This window comes from Chelonoidis abingdonii, chromosome 3, assembly GCF_003597395.2.
Source record: "Chelonoidis abingdonii isolate Lonesome George chromosome 3, CheloAbing_2.0, whole genome shotgun sequence".
NCBI classification, from domain to species: Eukaryota; Metazoa; Chordata; order Testudines; family Testudinidae; genus Chelonoidis; species Chelonoidis abingdonii.
Genome location: NC_133771.1, coordinates 166,732,686 through 166,748,498, shown reverse-complemented (window position 1 = coordinate 166,748,498; position 15,813 = coordinate 166,732,686). Strand labels below are relative to the sequence as shown.

At 43.5% G+C, this 15,813-nt stretch overlaps 1 protein-coding gene across 2 annotated transcripts in view; it reads right to left on the bottom strand.

Moving 5' to 3' along the window:
* SUSD4 (sushi domain containing 4) overlaps positions 1-12,030 on the bottom strand; it is a 111,494-nt gene extending 99,464 nt beyond the window's left edge. For both annotated transcript variants that reach the window (XM_032781730.2, XM_032781731.2), the window contains exons 1-2: positions 11,989-12,030; positions 11,037-11,213 (exon numbers count right to left, since the gene is read on the bottom strand). In XM_032781730.2, the coding sequence (XP_032637621.1) occupies positions 11,037-11,178 (142 nt within the window). In that variant the 5' untranslated portion in view covers positions 11,179-11,213; positions 11,989-12,030. The remainder of the gene's footprint in view (positions 1-11,036; positions 11,214-11,988) is intronic.
* Between the last annotated feature and the right edge of the window lie 3,783 nt (positions 12,031-15,813).

Genomic DNA, 15,813 nt, shown 5'->3' with positions numbered 1-15,813 from the left:
TCAATCATATCTCCCCTTAGCCGTTTCTTTTCCAAACTGAAAAAATCCCAGTCTTATTAATCTCTCCTCATACGGAAGCCATTCCATACCCCTAATCATTTTTGCTGCCCTTTTCTGAACCTTTTCCAATTCCAATATACCTTTTTTTGAGATGGGGTGACCACATCTGCACACAGTATTCAAGAAGTGGGTGTACCATGGATTTATACAGAGACTACATAATATTTTCTGTCCTATTATCTTCCTTTTCTTAATTATTCCCAGAATTATGTTCACTTTTTTGACTGCTGCTTTACACTGAATGGCTGTTTTCAGAGAACTATCCATAATGACTCCAAGATCTCTTTCTTGTGTGGTAACAGCTAATTTGGACCCCATCGTTTTATATGTATAGTTGCGATTATGCCTTCCAATGTCCATTACTTTGCACTTATCAACATTAAATTTCATCTGCCATTTTGCTGCTCTGTCACTCAGTTTTTAGAGATCTTTTTGTAGCTCTTCCCAGTCTACTAACTATCTTTAGTAATTTTGTATCTTTTGCAAATTTTGTATCACCTTACCTTCACTTCCCTCAGTCTACTATAGCTCCTGTCCTTTCTGCCAAGCTTATCTGACTCTTTTTTGTAGGTTTTTCCAAAAAATGGAAAATTTGGCTTTAAACAGAATCTCACCTCAACTATGGTAAGCCTACCACCTCTCCATAACACACAGCTCAATGGAGATGTCAGAGGCTGTGCTTCTGAACCTAGAGCACCTCCTCTGTCCCAGAGGCCTTTACCTGGCTGTGAGTAGTAGCTGTAAGGTCTGTCTGCCACAAGGGTATGTCCTTCCAGCTACATCTCAAGAAGGCAGTTCCCCCTCTTCTTAAAGTCCTTCAGCAGTTCCAGTGACAGAGGAAAAATATAACAGTCTGGTAGTCCACAAACGGTCTGGGTTTGCCCCACTATGATTACAAGGCAAATGGACTATTTATCTCTTGGCAAGGGCTGGGTCTCTAAACCCTTATCGGTCTGTGAGGCCCAGGCAGAGTGTCCTAGGCTTTAAGGAAGGAGAAAACAAAATAAAGAAGGTCCCTTCATTTGTCCAGAGGCTTGAGGCAGTAGAGTCCCTTTAGCTAGTTTCCGGGTCAGCAATTCCGCTCTGTGGTTGCAGGTAGCTCTGCTGCCTTCCGAGTGCCTCCCTTTACTGTGTTTGGATCATGCCTTTTAAGTAGCCACCCTTCTCCAGGTGGAACAGGCATCAGCTGACTGTGCCCAGAGGAGCTCGTTAACCCTTTCCTGGCTGGAGTGGGACATTTCCTACCACAGGCAGAGGTGAAAGTAAGCCGGTCCGGTCTGGTACGGCATACCAGCAAGGGCCAGTAAGCCGTGCTGGACCGCAACGGCTTCCACAGCGGAGATTGAAAGGGCTCGGAGCTCCTCGCCGCTGCGGGCAGCCCAGAGCCCTTTGTATCCCAGCCATGGCTCTGGCGGCTGGGCTGGGGCCAGGATTTTAAGGGCTCCGGGCTCCACTCAGTAGCAGGAGTTCTGGGCCCTTTAAACCCTGCTCCAGCCCCGCAAAGCTCGGGGTTACCCCTGGCAGCTGGAGCCCTGGGCCCTTTAATTTGCCCCTGAGCCCCAGGGGGCTCCCAGGCACGTCTTCAGCTAGGAGCCCCTGGTTGATTTAAAGGCCCTAGGTCTCCCAGCCACAGCTGGTACCCCAGGGCCTTTAAATCTTGAGAGGCCACAAACCTTCTGAACGAGGCCACGTCCCTTTCAGGACTCTGGCAGTACCAGTAAGTTACTTTCACCCCTGATCACAGGAGAATATGCAGAATGTGACAGCAGCATAGCCATCTGGTGTAAACAGCAAGGAACTGAATTGAACTGTTTCTTCAGTTTCTTTCCCTTCATGCAAGGAAAACGTCAGCATTATTTGCAGGAGGAAAACAGTTAGTTGTAGGAAAAGAAGAAGTTTTTGAGTGCAGCCATTCAATTGCCACTGATCCCAAAACAAATGACAGGATGTCATAAACAGATAGCTAAGGGTTAATGTTTCTTTTACCTGTAAAGGGTTAACAAAGGGAACCAAACACCTGACAAGAGGACCAATCAGGAAACCGGATTTTTTCCAAAGTTAGGGAGGAATTTGGGATGTTTTCTTGGTCTTGGTCGTTCTGTGCTCTCTCAGCTATGAAGGGCTATTTCCAGTCCTCTAATTCTGTTTCCCATTGTAAAGTAGCAGAAGTTAGCAAAAGTATAGTCTTTTAAATTGTTTTTGCTGTATTTGCATTGTGATCTGGCTGGTGGAAAGTCTTTATCTGTGTTTTTGGCTATAAGTACTTTAAATTTGTATTTGTTTTGGATAAGGCTGTTATAACCTTTTTCTATTGTTTATTCCATTTCTATAAGTTGAAAGCCCCTGTATCTTACCACCAGATTAAGACGAACTGTTATTCTAATTCTTTCTTCTTTTTTTTATTAAAAGTTTTTGCTTTTTAAGACTGTTGATTTTTTTTCTAGTTGACGCCACCAGGAATTGGTGGGAGTAAAGGCAAAGACAGGGGGAGGGGAAACTGCCTCTCTGTGTTAATCTCTCCTAGTGTCCCAGGGCGGGAAGAAAGCCTAAGGGGGAAGAGAGATAGAAATCTTTTCTAGTTTCTCGTTTGGGGTTGTTCTTTGTTGACAGAGACGGAGAACACTGCCTTCTCCTGGTATTGTGATGTAAAGAGGTGTACCTCGTACATCCGTTAGCCAGAAGGAAATTATGGGTGGGAGAGAGGTGGCGGGAAGGTTTATTTCCCTATGTGTGAGACTAGAAGGCTCTGAGTCTTGGGGTCCCCCAGGGAAGGTTTTGGGGAGACCAGAGGGAGCCAAAACCCTGGAATTTTTGGCTGGTGGCAGCGAGATCAGATCTAAGCTGGTAATTAAGCTTAGAGGGGTTCGTGCTAGCTTCTCAGGTTATGAATGCTAAGGTTCAAATCTGAGTGGGAATGCTATGATACAGTGGTGGTGCTGTTTTCTGACAATTGCTTGCAGACAGCTGGCTGTTCACATGGAATTGCCTCTCCTTATTTCCAGCAGCTAAAGCACATTAAAATTACCTGCAAACACATTCAATACTTTGCTTATCTTACCTTTCTATGTAAGCAATTGCTGTGGTTGCTGCAGAACTGTTATATGACAGTGAAAAGTCCTGTGATCATAACTGGGAGTGACACCTATGGGATATCCATGAGATACTCTCTCACTATTAATGTGTGTTCCTTACTATGAAAAAGTATAAGAACCCCATCCCACAGACCATCAGCTAGTTCTAAGGAGAGAGAGAGAGAGATATGGCTGGTTTTCCAAGGGTAATGCTTCTTTATTGTTTATTATTCACATAAAGATACTTCTGATATTGGAAAAACGTCATGTGCCACCTGAGATATACACATCCTCACACACCTACTCCTGTTCGGAGGTATTATGACAGATAAATCTCACCTGGAAAGATTAGATTAACCGTCTGCCTGTGTAGTTTCTTTAGGCAACACATATGGTCTGAACCTGCTCCCAGGAAAATGAATGGGATTTCTGTCACTGACTTCAGGGAAGAGAGAATTGAGTCAAAAAAGATACAGAGATTTTTACTATACAAATGTGGCATCAAAAGAAAACTGTAGATGTTGCCCACTTCACAGCACCTCCATTTTAAATTGCAAGCATTTTTCCTTTGCATTGCCATGGAAAAATACAGTTCAATGAACAGGGCACTGGGCCAGGAGATCTATTTCCAGAGTTCTATTACCAGCTCTGCCACTGACAATGCAATGTGACCTTAAGCAAAGTAATTTCACTTTTCTGTGCCCATTTTCCCCAACTACAAAGAGAGGATAATGATACTTAACTTCCTTTTTTAAAATGTTTTGAGATCCAGGGACAAAAAGGGCTATATGAAAGAGCTATGAATTATTTATTAATTATTATTATTATTAAGAGGCAACAATTTTTGCTAGAATATGTTTAATCTTTTCTTTTAATTTCATGCTCCTGGCAACGTGTTAGTAGCGATGCTGGCAGACTAACTCCACATATTACCTTTCTAAGGCCAGTAACATTGACAACAGAGAGAACTGTTCAACCAAAAAATTCTCCTAATAAAGACTTGAACTTCCTCACAGAGCGGACGCTGTGTATCATTCCTTAATAATAAGCAGAAATCCAACTCAATATGGACACTACATCATTAAGAAGATATAACTAAATAAAGGAAAAAAGTGATTCAAGGATCACCTATTGTGAGTGTGAAAATATGTCAGACATTTTGTCAGCATGTGCTTGGTGTGCACAGATGATATTAACAAATTGTTCTAATGTTTTCAATACGTGAAAAAGAAATGCCCCAATTTAGACTAATCACATGAGCAGACCAGCTGTTTGGGGAAAGGCATCAAGAACCCCTTCTGCAAACACCGGGGGCCAAATTAGCACCAACAAACAGCGGTGTAAGGTGGTTAGGGAATAGGTATACCTCTACCTTGATATAATGCTGTCCTTGGGAGCCAAAAAATCTTACCACGTTATAAGTGAAACCGCATTACACCAAACGATTTGATCTGCCAGAGGGCACAGCCCTCCCTCCCCCCGGAGCACTGCTTTACCACATTATATCTGAATTTGTGTTATATCGAGTGGCGTTATAACAGGGTAGAGGTGTGTAAATAAATGTTAAGGGTCAGTACTGCAATTTGCTCCAATCTGACATCAAGTTGTTTTGTGTAAGCTTGACTCTCCCACCGAGAGAAGTTAGTCCAATAAAAGCTACCAGGTGGGTATGGTAATGTTTCCCTGGGACCAACATGACTACAAGAATACTGCATACATCCAGTGGGTGTGTAAACCACATGTAATTAACATGCTGATGGATTTGTAACATGGCAAGGAAAGTAACAAATAGGAAGAAGTGAAAAGAAGTAGGCAGGCTACTTTATCTTACACCATAGTTAGCTGGATTTCCTGCAACACATAAACCTTCAGGCTCCTCAGTGTGTAAGTTGCACATAAAATCAGTGTACTGAACAATACATTTGTGCAAATTACACCATTTTACCCTATACACTCATTTTCTGACCAATTTACATGAGATGTGTAGCCTATGTTCACTACTGAATTTGGCTCAGAGTCTTTCAGGATGTTGCATTTGCTTACATCAGATCTGAACTGGTTTCACATTCTGCCCTCTTTGGCCCTACCAAAAACCACCCCATGCATTTTTGACATCAGTGGGATTGTAAGGGTTCAACAGTTATGGTTTCTAGTGAGGTTTATTTTGAAGGAACATATGAATATCAGAGAGGCAGAGGTGGTAGATACTTGAAAAATTCCAAGTGTGTGATCAAAGCTCTATACAGAGAAATATCCATAAGAAAAGCTGTAGAAATCAAAAGGGATAAAATATTTCTACCTTCATTAGGGATCTTTACTTACTAACCTTTGAAACAAACAATCAGTGTTTAATATTAGTCTTTTACTTTATGTAATAATAAATACTTTTCACTTCACAGCATCTTCCATATGAGGCTCTCCAGGTACCTCACAACTTCTCTGTGTGAAAGAGATTATTGTGCAGACAAAAATCAAATCATCTTTGCAAACTTCTATTCATCCACTCACGTGGGATGAAGGATAATCATCATATTTTACAGTCCAGCCAATCACTGTTCATTTTTTCATTAGTGCTAATCATCATGGCAGAGAAAGCAGGCATGTAAATTTGGATCAATCTGTAAGGATGTACTGAGCGATTTGCCAAAGGTTATAGTGCAAGTCAGGGACAGAGCTGGGAACAGAACGCAGATCTTCATTCTTATTCTCATGCCTTAGCAACAAGATCAACCTCCTTCTCATGAAGCACTAAGGGACTTTGCAAGAAGGAACTGCTACTAGTATTAGCCTATCAGATAAGTCCACATCTCAGCAGGATGTGGGTGGACACACCACTAAGCAAACTATCTGTTGTCATCCCACAGTGTGTAGAAGAACTTGTCATTTTAAATTAGAATTACACAGTGGAATGAATTTAGAACATATCTCAGCAGATATATGAAAGGAAGCTACACTGCAGATATATTAAAAGATATGACAATGCCTAAACCAGCTCTTACAAAGTAACAAGCCACGGCTGATACTGTAAAGCTAATTAATGATTTCACCAACCTCGGTTACATATTCCAGGTTGAAGAGAAAGGTGCTGTCTGTTTTGCTTGTCAACTGAGACAGCCACACTGAAAGGGGAGAAACAAAATATGCTGGCTACAGATATATTTATTGGAGTGTCAGTCAAATAGGAGTCTGATCAGAAAAGACTCTTTATAAGATCTAAGAGTCCGCATGCACCAATTAAAAAGGCAATCTCAAACAGTTTTGTGTCTCCAAAAACCAACAAAGTCAAACAGTAGGTTGTCAAAACAAAGGCAATACACATCCCTAATGTGAATACAAGTCATCTGCATGCAAAGGATTTGACTTATCCAGATGGAACAGTTCTACTTTGCTTGGCAACCTGAGAAAGATTTCTTATGGAATCATCAAATCCAGAATCAGGCACAGTCCATACTCCAATACAATAAAACCACAGAGCAATAAAAATTCAGCCTATATTTACAAGCAAAAACACTGTTCTTCATGGTTTCAACAAACTCCAAAGCATGTTTGAGTACCTCAAAAAAAGACAGAATGCAACACCCTTATTCACAACGAATAGTACCTTATATACATATCGTAAGTACTCTCAGTGGGAACTATTTGTACAGTATGGGATTACTCAGTGTGAGCAAAGGTATCAATCTGGCTCAAAGAAAATATCAACCACCAAAAAACAAACAAACTGACATTGATTCAAACATACCAAAAATACTCCCTCAAATTGCAGTAGTGAGCTTCCTCAAAGGGCTATCCAAAAAAAGTGAGATTCCAAAGGACTAGAAATACTCCAGAGCCAATAAAGAAAAACAGAAATTAGCTCAAGTGCCTCTCCTATTACAACAGCAAAATCGAAAGTCCACGTCCAAACTCAGAAAGTGACTAAAATAAATCTTCACATGGTGAATTCTTTGCCCACAGTCATTAGAAAATTCCGAATTCCTGGAAAAATTAACATACTTCCAGAAATCTGCAATGTTTGGAAAATATATATATTTAATATCCCCTCAGAATGATACATGTACAGCCATGAACTCTGTAAATTGCTTATGTGCAATAAATATCTTGCCTTTAGCACCAGCTATGAATTTAGTGTGTCTGAAGATCTTAACACTGGTTATTTCTATTATTAAAAACACTTCTTCTTCATTATAGACTAACAGTAAAAAGCACAAGATGAGCAAAGATACCAGGTGACTAGAAAAAAGTACCAAGCTAATGTCAAGGGGGTTTAATTCATCTCTAGTGTGAATGTAGATACACACCCCAAGGAGGAATTAGGCCTACTGAGCTTTGAAGAGTTTGTTCTTTGGACTTCATTTGTGGAGTGAATTTTCTGACAGATCATTCCAGGAACCACTTTTGAGAGAGTAAAAATACTACAGGCAGATTTATTCTTTGTGAAAATCACTGACAAGAAAGAAAAAGAAGGGTTATAAATAATATTGATTTGGGGTGAACTGGCAGAACCTTAAAATCAATACAGTTTATAGAAAAGTCAGATATGACTTGTATAGCTCCTTTTATTTTATGACAAGATTACTACTTAGGGCCAAATTCTGCCCTCAGGTAAGAAAGGGGAGAACGTATTTTCATCCTGTAAATGAAAACAGTGCTCCATGGCAAAGTCTAACCTATCATTTTCCTCTCTTTCAATATATGTTAGTTTTTATTTTTGCCTTATAGCATATTAATGTTGCTGAAGATGAACCACTACTGAAACAAAATAATAAATACTTTCCACCTGTGTAGCATCTCCAATTTAAAATCATCAAAGCTCTTTATAAACTATTAATTATGTTTCATCACTCTGCTTGGTGAAGGGCCTATTTTACAGATAGGGAAAACTAAGATACAAAGAGGTTAATGGCCAAATTTTCAACAGTATTCACTGATTTTGCATGCCTTAATATTTGGATATCCAACTTGTGAGTACTATAAAAGCCAGATTTTCAAAAGTGCTGAGCAACCACAACTCCAACTAAAGTCCAATCGGCGCTCAGCACGCCTCAAAAAAAATCATACCCTGTCTCAAGTTGAGCAGTCAAAAACCAAAGCATGCAAAACAAGTGGCCGAAGTGGCTTGCCCAAGACCATAACAGAGTGGGAAATAAAGACGAAAACTTGGCTCACAGTTTCCTTCTTTAACTATAAAACCCCATTGTCTCACCACTTACACCCTTCAGAAAAACAGGTATATGTATTCTACTATATGAAAGATTTGTTGACGTAGCAGACTGTGTCTATACAGTACTTCTCATTGGAAAATAATATTGCTTAGAAATAAAAACCTATATTTTCTACTGGTTCTTTTAATCAAAGTTGTTTAATGCATTAATTTTCAGTGGGATCAGGACAAGAATTTCTTTTTTGCCTCAAGCTGGCCTATAACAAAAGCTCTTCATATTAACAAACAATATATTGGATTCATGTCATTCTTCTGAATCTTTCATCCTGAAGGATCCCGAAGTGGTTTACAAATGTAGTTTGACATAGAAACAATATCAGGTTTCACTACTGAAGTGAAGCGCAGCAGCTGTTTATTAACATCCATCACCACACAAGAGTTCATCACAGGTAGTTAAAGAACAATGACTTTCAGAGGCTCAAGAACTGTAGTTTACAAAGCACATTCCATTAATCAGCAAATTAATTAAGTAGTAGAATATGGGGTTTGGGACAGGACATGGATCCATGGAGCGTTCTCGCTCTTATGAGGTGGCCTACAAAATGAATGTTGGCCTGTCCAACTGCAACTGCAAAGGAAACATGGGTGGGCAGAACGTCATTACACTGTAAGAGTTGGACAGGACATCAAAGTTAACACACTATTCTTGTGAAATATGCCAACAACTGAAGCAGGGTGTTTAATGACCACACTCGTTTATTTATTTATTTATTTTATAAAAGACTCATCAGAAAGGCGGCACATCCAAAAAAAAAAAAACAGGGTCTCTTATAGCACAGGAAGTATGACTGCAAAGTAAATTTAGCTGGAATATTAGCAGCTTCAAGGGATTTCCACTCTAAAATGGCATTATATTCTTGAGAGAAGAAAAAGATATGCCAGCTTACAAATGGACCACAGTTTGAGAGAAAGTGTGTCAATGTAGGAGCTGTTTGAGTTTCTTCTCATGCCTGTTAACCCAGGCCAAATTTTTCAAACTTGGGTTATCCATTCATTATTAGGTACCTAAAATACACTTCCGAAAATAAGGCAATTTTTCTAAAGACAATGGGCGCAGTACATAAACATCAAAAATAGAAGTGGGGTGAGTAATAGTGGATTTCTGAGCCTAACTGCAAACACCGAAGTTTGAACAGTTTGACATAAATCAGATGCATGAGAAGAACCCCAAGCTACTCTTACACTGCCTCTCAGTCTGCCATTAATTGTGTGATTCAATTGCAAAACAGCTCATTTCCCCCCCTCAAAAATATAACATCATTTTAGAGTGGAAATCCTTTGAAGCTGCTAATGTTATTCCAACTAAGTTCACTTTGCAGCACAGCAGTTTATCTGAAGACTTTTCCTGCAATCCAGACCCAATTAGGGAATCAGTTTCAAGCAATTTGGTAATTAAAAGCATGTGCTCAAAATACCTCAAAGGCCTCAATAAAATAAAAAAGGTGTAAAAAATTGTAATTAAAATAATAAAAAGAGCAAACATGAACTGGTCCTTTTTCAAAGAGGATGCAATGGAACTGAATTTTAATGTCTCTTTATTTAGCCCCACATTAGATGTTTTCCCCTCCACCAATCACAGAACAGGTTTGCTTCTCCAGATGCAAAGAACAGCAAGAGAGCTAACAGAAGAGGATTCTTGCTATTATTATTAAAGCATTACATTATTTTTAAATAAAAATTCATGTGTGGTTATAGTGGAGATATTTATTACTACTTGCTTCTCTCCAGCCAGCATTTGGGCTTGTCACCACTTTAGTGCCTTGGGTAGTTCTCTCCACATCAACCTACATGGTTGTTCTTTCCTGCAGGCAGCAGGGAATGCTCTCTCCTCTCCTCTCAGTATCTGTATGCATTTATGGAAGGGGAAGCAGGGTGTTGAGTGTGAGAGGGTCACCCTGTCAGCATCCATGTGCGTGTATATGAGGGAAGTTTCTCCCCTCCTTTCAGCGTGTGAGGAGGGGTGTATCACCTGCCAGCATGTATGTGTGGGATTTCTTCAGGAGAAAGAGGATTTAGTTCTCTAGTTTGTGTCTATGAAAGGGAAGAGAGGGAGTTGGAGAGAAAGAAATGTGAGGATTTTCTCCTATTAGTATCCATGGTTTGTTTTTTGGAATGAGAAAAGGAGGAGGATAAGAAGGGGGAGACTCTCCTGGTAACATCTCTCTGTGCATGTGTCTAGAAGAGTGGTGGGCAGAAGGTTTCTACATATGCATATAGCAGTGGGTCCTGTCAGCAGGCCTGAGTGTTGGGGACCAGGAAGGGAGAGAAGGGGTTCTTGCATCTCAGCATGTGTGTGCGCATAGGCACATACAGGAGAAGGCTCTCATGCAAGGAGGTGTCTGTATGCAGTGGGGTGCAGGACAGTCTCTCAGACTGCCACTTGTGCACATGGGGTCAGAAACGAGGGATGTCTCCAGTGCTCGAATTATGGGAAAAATGCCAGAGGACACTGAATGTCAAGTGGCTTGATTTAATGTAAACAGTAGCGAGAAATAAGGGGGGGGGGGTTATAAGACAGAAATAAGTTAGCCTTTAAACACAGCAAGGACACCCAGCACGCCATCACTTGGGATCTCGCTTGCCTGCCGCCTGCCAGAGTCTCTCTCTCTTCATCTCTCTCACTAGCTTACAGGGGCACTGCTGCTGCTGCTGCCTGTCAGTCACATGAGTTAGTCACTCACCGCCTGTGATCTGTACAGGGCCGAAACACAGTGCCAGCTGAAGCCACAAGACCACCACGAAGAGTCTCCGGGGGGCCGGGGACTGCTGCTGCTGCTTCTCTAGGAACGGATCCCCGCTGTTCAGGTTCATTCCATGATACATCTTTTATCCACAAAGGGCATTCGGCTTGCAATAATCTGCAACAAGAAAGAGAATATTATCTAGCCATCTCCCAGCGATCTCAGAGCTGAGGATCAATCTCTGCCCGTTCTTCTCCAAGGTGTAATCCCATTCCCAGCTCTGATATGCAACAGAAACCTCTTTGGGGCAAGGACCTTGCCACCTACACATCTGGACAGGACTATGGACATCAAAGACAGGATATAAAGTTATTATTATAATCATCTTTGTCCAGCCTGTCCCCCACTGTCTGTTCCCTGGCATGCAAACCACACTCCCTCAAATGCCCTCTCCTAATATACAATCCCCTGCCCGCATGCTGCGTACACACGAAACCCCTGTGCCAATCTGAACTCTCCTTCTACCCTCCACAATAGCCAAGACTCCCTGGGAATGGGATGCAGTTTCCAAACAGCAAATCAGCCTCAATGCAAAGAGGCAGCACTGAAGCCACCTTCACTGCGCTGCTCCATGCAATTCACAGTTTGCAATCACCTAGGGTCTCCGTTCTGCCAAGACCCCCCGCCCCGACTTAGATCTCTCCTCTTACAAATATCCCAACGCTCCCAATTCCACCCAGGAGCTAACTGTCGCGGATGGGATGGGGGCTGTTCCTGAATGCAGGCCCCAGCTTCTGTTAATTCTTCCAGAGGGAAATGCACGATTCCCCCTTTAACTCCTCACCTCGGCTTCCCCCTGACGCCCGCTTCTAGCGCGGCTGCCTTTTACACTCCATGTACTGCCTTGTCCCTGCTCCCCGGTGCACGGAGCCAGGTGAGCACTGTGCCTTACCTGAGGGCTGCCCGCCTGCATGGAGCCTCCTTGCCTGCCCCCAGCTAGGCACGACCCGCTGCCGCCGCCGCCGCCTCCGTAAGCCGCGGCAGCTCCCCCGCCAGCTGGAGGGGAAGGGCTGAGCCACACACGCAGCGCGCGCCACCGCTCGCGTTCATCCCACCTGTGTCTTGGGGGGAGGCGGGGGGCTCCAGAGCCAAGGCTGCGGCAGCTGCCTATGGGAAGCCTGTGCCCGAGCCGCACCTGCCCGCTGCACGAGCCGCCTTCAAACCCCCTCCCAGGAGGGAAGACCCCCCCGCCTGCTCAGCCCCCACCCCCTCCACATTCCCCTGTGCTGTGTGTGCATTGCAGGAGCAAGCAGGCGTTGCTGCTGCAAAATCTGCTCGGTCCTACTCTTCTGCAGGGACTGCGGGAGAAAGCAAGAGCCTGGGGTGCCAGCCCTCGTCGGCTCCCTGCTATGCATACATGACAGCAGCGGACAAAGTCTTCTGCCTTTTTTTTTTTTTTTTTTTTTTTGCAATACACTGTGCTGCATGCAGGGTAGCAGCTGACACGAATTTGTTGCCATGATGCGCGTGTCCCCTGTGCTGCATGTACAGGAGGGACAGGCAAGAGTCTGCTGTAAATGTTCCTTTGCCTCATGCTTAGTATATGTCAGGATTAGGCCAGAGCATTCAGTAAATACCCTTACTTTTGTGCCACCTGCTACAGGCATATCAAGAGCTAGCAAGAATCTGCTGCAAATCTTCCAATATACCCCATCCAGCATGAGGCATAGAAGCCTCATAAACTTAAGTCGACCTATGTTAGGTCGATTTATAAGCAACCACCGTAATTACACAATGACGGCCAATAGTAGTAAGTAATACAGTGTCTACAGCAGGGGTGGGCAAACTTTTTGGCCTGAGGGCCATATTGAGGTTCCAGAAGTGTATGGAGGACTATGTAGTGTATTAAATTTCTCCCTGTAGGAATGTGCCACTTAAGGCTGAGGGTCTAGTGCTCCATAAGTAGCACATTCCTATGGGGAGCAATTTAATATACTACACCCAGGGGCTCTTGCAGCCATGTTGCCTGGCAGGAGCTCGCAGCCCTGCCACCCAGAGCGCTGGCAGCACAGTGAGCTGAGGCTGCGGCGCAGGGGCCAGGGGCTAGCCTCCCTCTCCAGGAGTGCAAGGATTGGGCAAGATGGTCCTGCAGGCTGTAGTTTGCCCACCACTGATTTAGGCTGTGATCTTGCAAGGTGCTGAGTGCCATTCAGGTTGCATGATTTGGCTCTTCTGACACTTTGTTTGTTTGTTTTGCTGTTGTGAAGTGTCTCTCACATTAGATCATAGTATACTCTGAGTCAATGACAGAAAAGATAGGGGGGATAGCTCTGTGGTTTGAGTATTAGCCTGCTAAACTCCAGGTTGTGAGTTCAATCCCTAAGGGGGCTATTTAGGGAACAAGGGTAAAAATCTGTCTTGGGATTGGTCCTGCCTTGAGCAGGGGGTTCAACTAGATCTCCTAAGGTCCCTTATAACCCTGATATTCTATGATCTACATACAGACATTTGAAGACCCATGGAAAAGCTGTTTGACACACCAATAATTGTACCTCTTCTTGTAAGAGCTGGAAGCATGATCATGACACAGGCCAGGTTTCTGTAGCTAAGGGTAGGCAAACTTTTTGGCCTGAGGGCCACATCAGGTTCAGAAATTGTATGGAGAGCCAGTTAGGGGAGGGGGTCATGGCCCAGCCCCCACCTCCTATCTGCCTCCCCCCCAGGACTCCTACCCCATCCAACCCCCTCCCGCATTCCCTGACAGCCCCTTTGGGACCCCTGCCCCATCCACACACCCCTGCTCCCTGTCCCCTGATTGCCCCCAGACTCCCACTGCCCCATCCAACCCCTCTTCTCATTCCTGGTGGCCCCCTGGGACTCCCACCCCATCCAACCACCCCTTCTCCCTGTCCCCTGACTGGCCCCAGAACTGCTGCTCCCTGCCTCCCTATCCAATCCCTCTCCTTCCTGACTGCCCCCCCAGGATCCCTGCATCCATTCAACCCCCTATTTCCCCCAACTCCTATCACACACCCACCCCCTGACCACCACCCCAAACTCCCCTGCCCTCTATCAAACCCCCCTTCCCCCTTACCACACTGCCTGGAGCACCAGTGGCGGCAGCACTACAGCCATGCCGCCTGGCTGGAGCTGGGCCATGCCGCTGCCACCACGCAGCACAGAGCACTGGGTCAGGCTGGGCTCTGCAGCTGCACTGCCCCAGGAGCTCACAGCCCCACGTCCCAGAGCATTGTGCCAGCAGTGGAACAAGTGAGCTGAGGCTGCAGGGGAGGAGGGACAGAAGGGAAGGGGCTGGGGGCAAGCCTCCCAGGCCAGGAGCTCAGGGGCCAGGCAGGATGGTCCCACGGGCCATAGTTTGCCCACCGTTGGTCTACAGGGATGCTACTTTGCTGACATAAGTCCTACACCTCTCATGGAGGTGAAGTTATTATGTTGGTGTGGTAGGGCACTTACATGGGCGGGAGCAAGGCTGTAGTGTGTATGCTGATGTAATTGGATGGACTTAAGATGCCTTACAACGACACTCACACTAACTCTGTAGTATAGACCAGGCCTGAGTTTCTGTGGCACATGGTGCATTCATGACAGGAGCCTAGTACAGTCATATAGCACTTTCTGTGTGCATGACCAGAGTCTTATGAAATCCCTGTTATTATGAGTCACTTCCAAAGATAGCTATATATCAACCAAAGTGTCTTCTTCCACCTTGTTTGTGCTTCAAAGCAGGGCAAATATATAGGCAGCCGCGAGGACTTAATATCATTGAGCCTGTGGTATGTTTGACCAATTATACATAACATCCTATGTGAGACATGATTAATTCCTATTATTCCATCCCCGACATTCCTCACAGATTGTGTGGGCAAAGAGAGGGTGTATTACAAAGCTCTTTATTCTGGTATTTGCCTCAGGTGGGCAAGGGAAGAGCAATTAGGACTGTTGGCTGAAGCAGTTTGCCCAGCAGGATTTAGTCAGTCTGTAGAATTCACCACCAGAACCCATCATCAGCATGGAAGCATGTCCTCTGGAATAGTGGTTGAAGCATGAGGATCAGATGAATCTTTAGCACACCTGGCACAAATATCTTGAAACAGCAGCTACAATAGTGCCATGCAAACACCTGTTCTCACTTTCAGGTGACATTGTAAACAGGCAGCATTATCTCCTGCGTATTGTAACCAACTTTGTTTGCCTGAGTGATTGGCTGACCAAGAAGTAGGACTGAGTGGACTTGTAGGATCTAAGTTTTACATTGTTTTATTTTTGAATGCAGTTTTTTGTACATAATTCTATATTTGTAAGTTACACTATCATGATAAAGAGATTGCACTACAGTACTTGTATGAGGTGAACTGAAAAATACATTTTTTTAGTTTTTTACAGTGCAAATATTTGTAATAAAAAATATAAAGTGAGCACTGTACACTGTGTTGTAACTGAAATCATTATATTTGAAAATGTAGTAAACATCCAAAATATTTCAAATAAATGATATTCTATTGTTGTTTAACAGCATGATTAATCGTGTGATTAATGGCAATTAATTTTTTTAATCACTTGATTAATTGCAATTATTTTTTTAATTGTTTGACAGCCCTAATATTGATATATAAATGGAGGGTATGGTGAGCGGGGGAGAGGGATGTTCTTCCTCAGATGAGGCTGAGCAACCCACTTCAATTTTCTGCAAGTTAGATTTTAAGACTGTTCAGAAGAGATTTTATGCCAAATCAATATATTACTGATCTTGATAAAG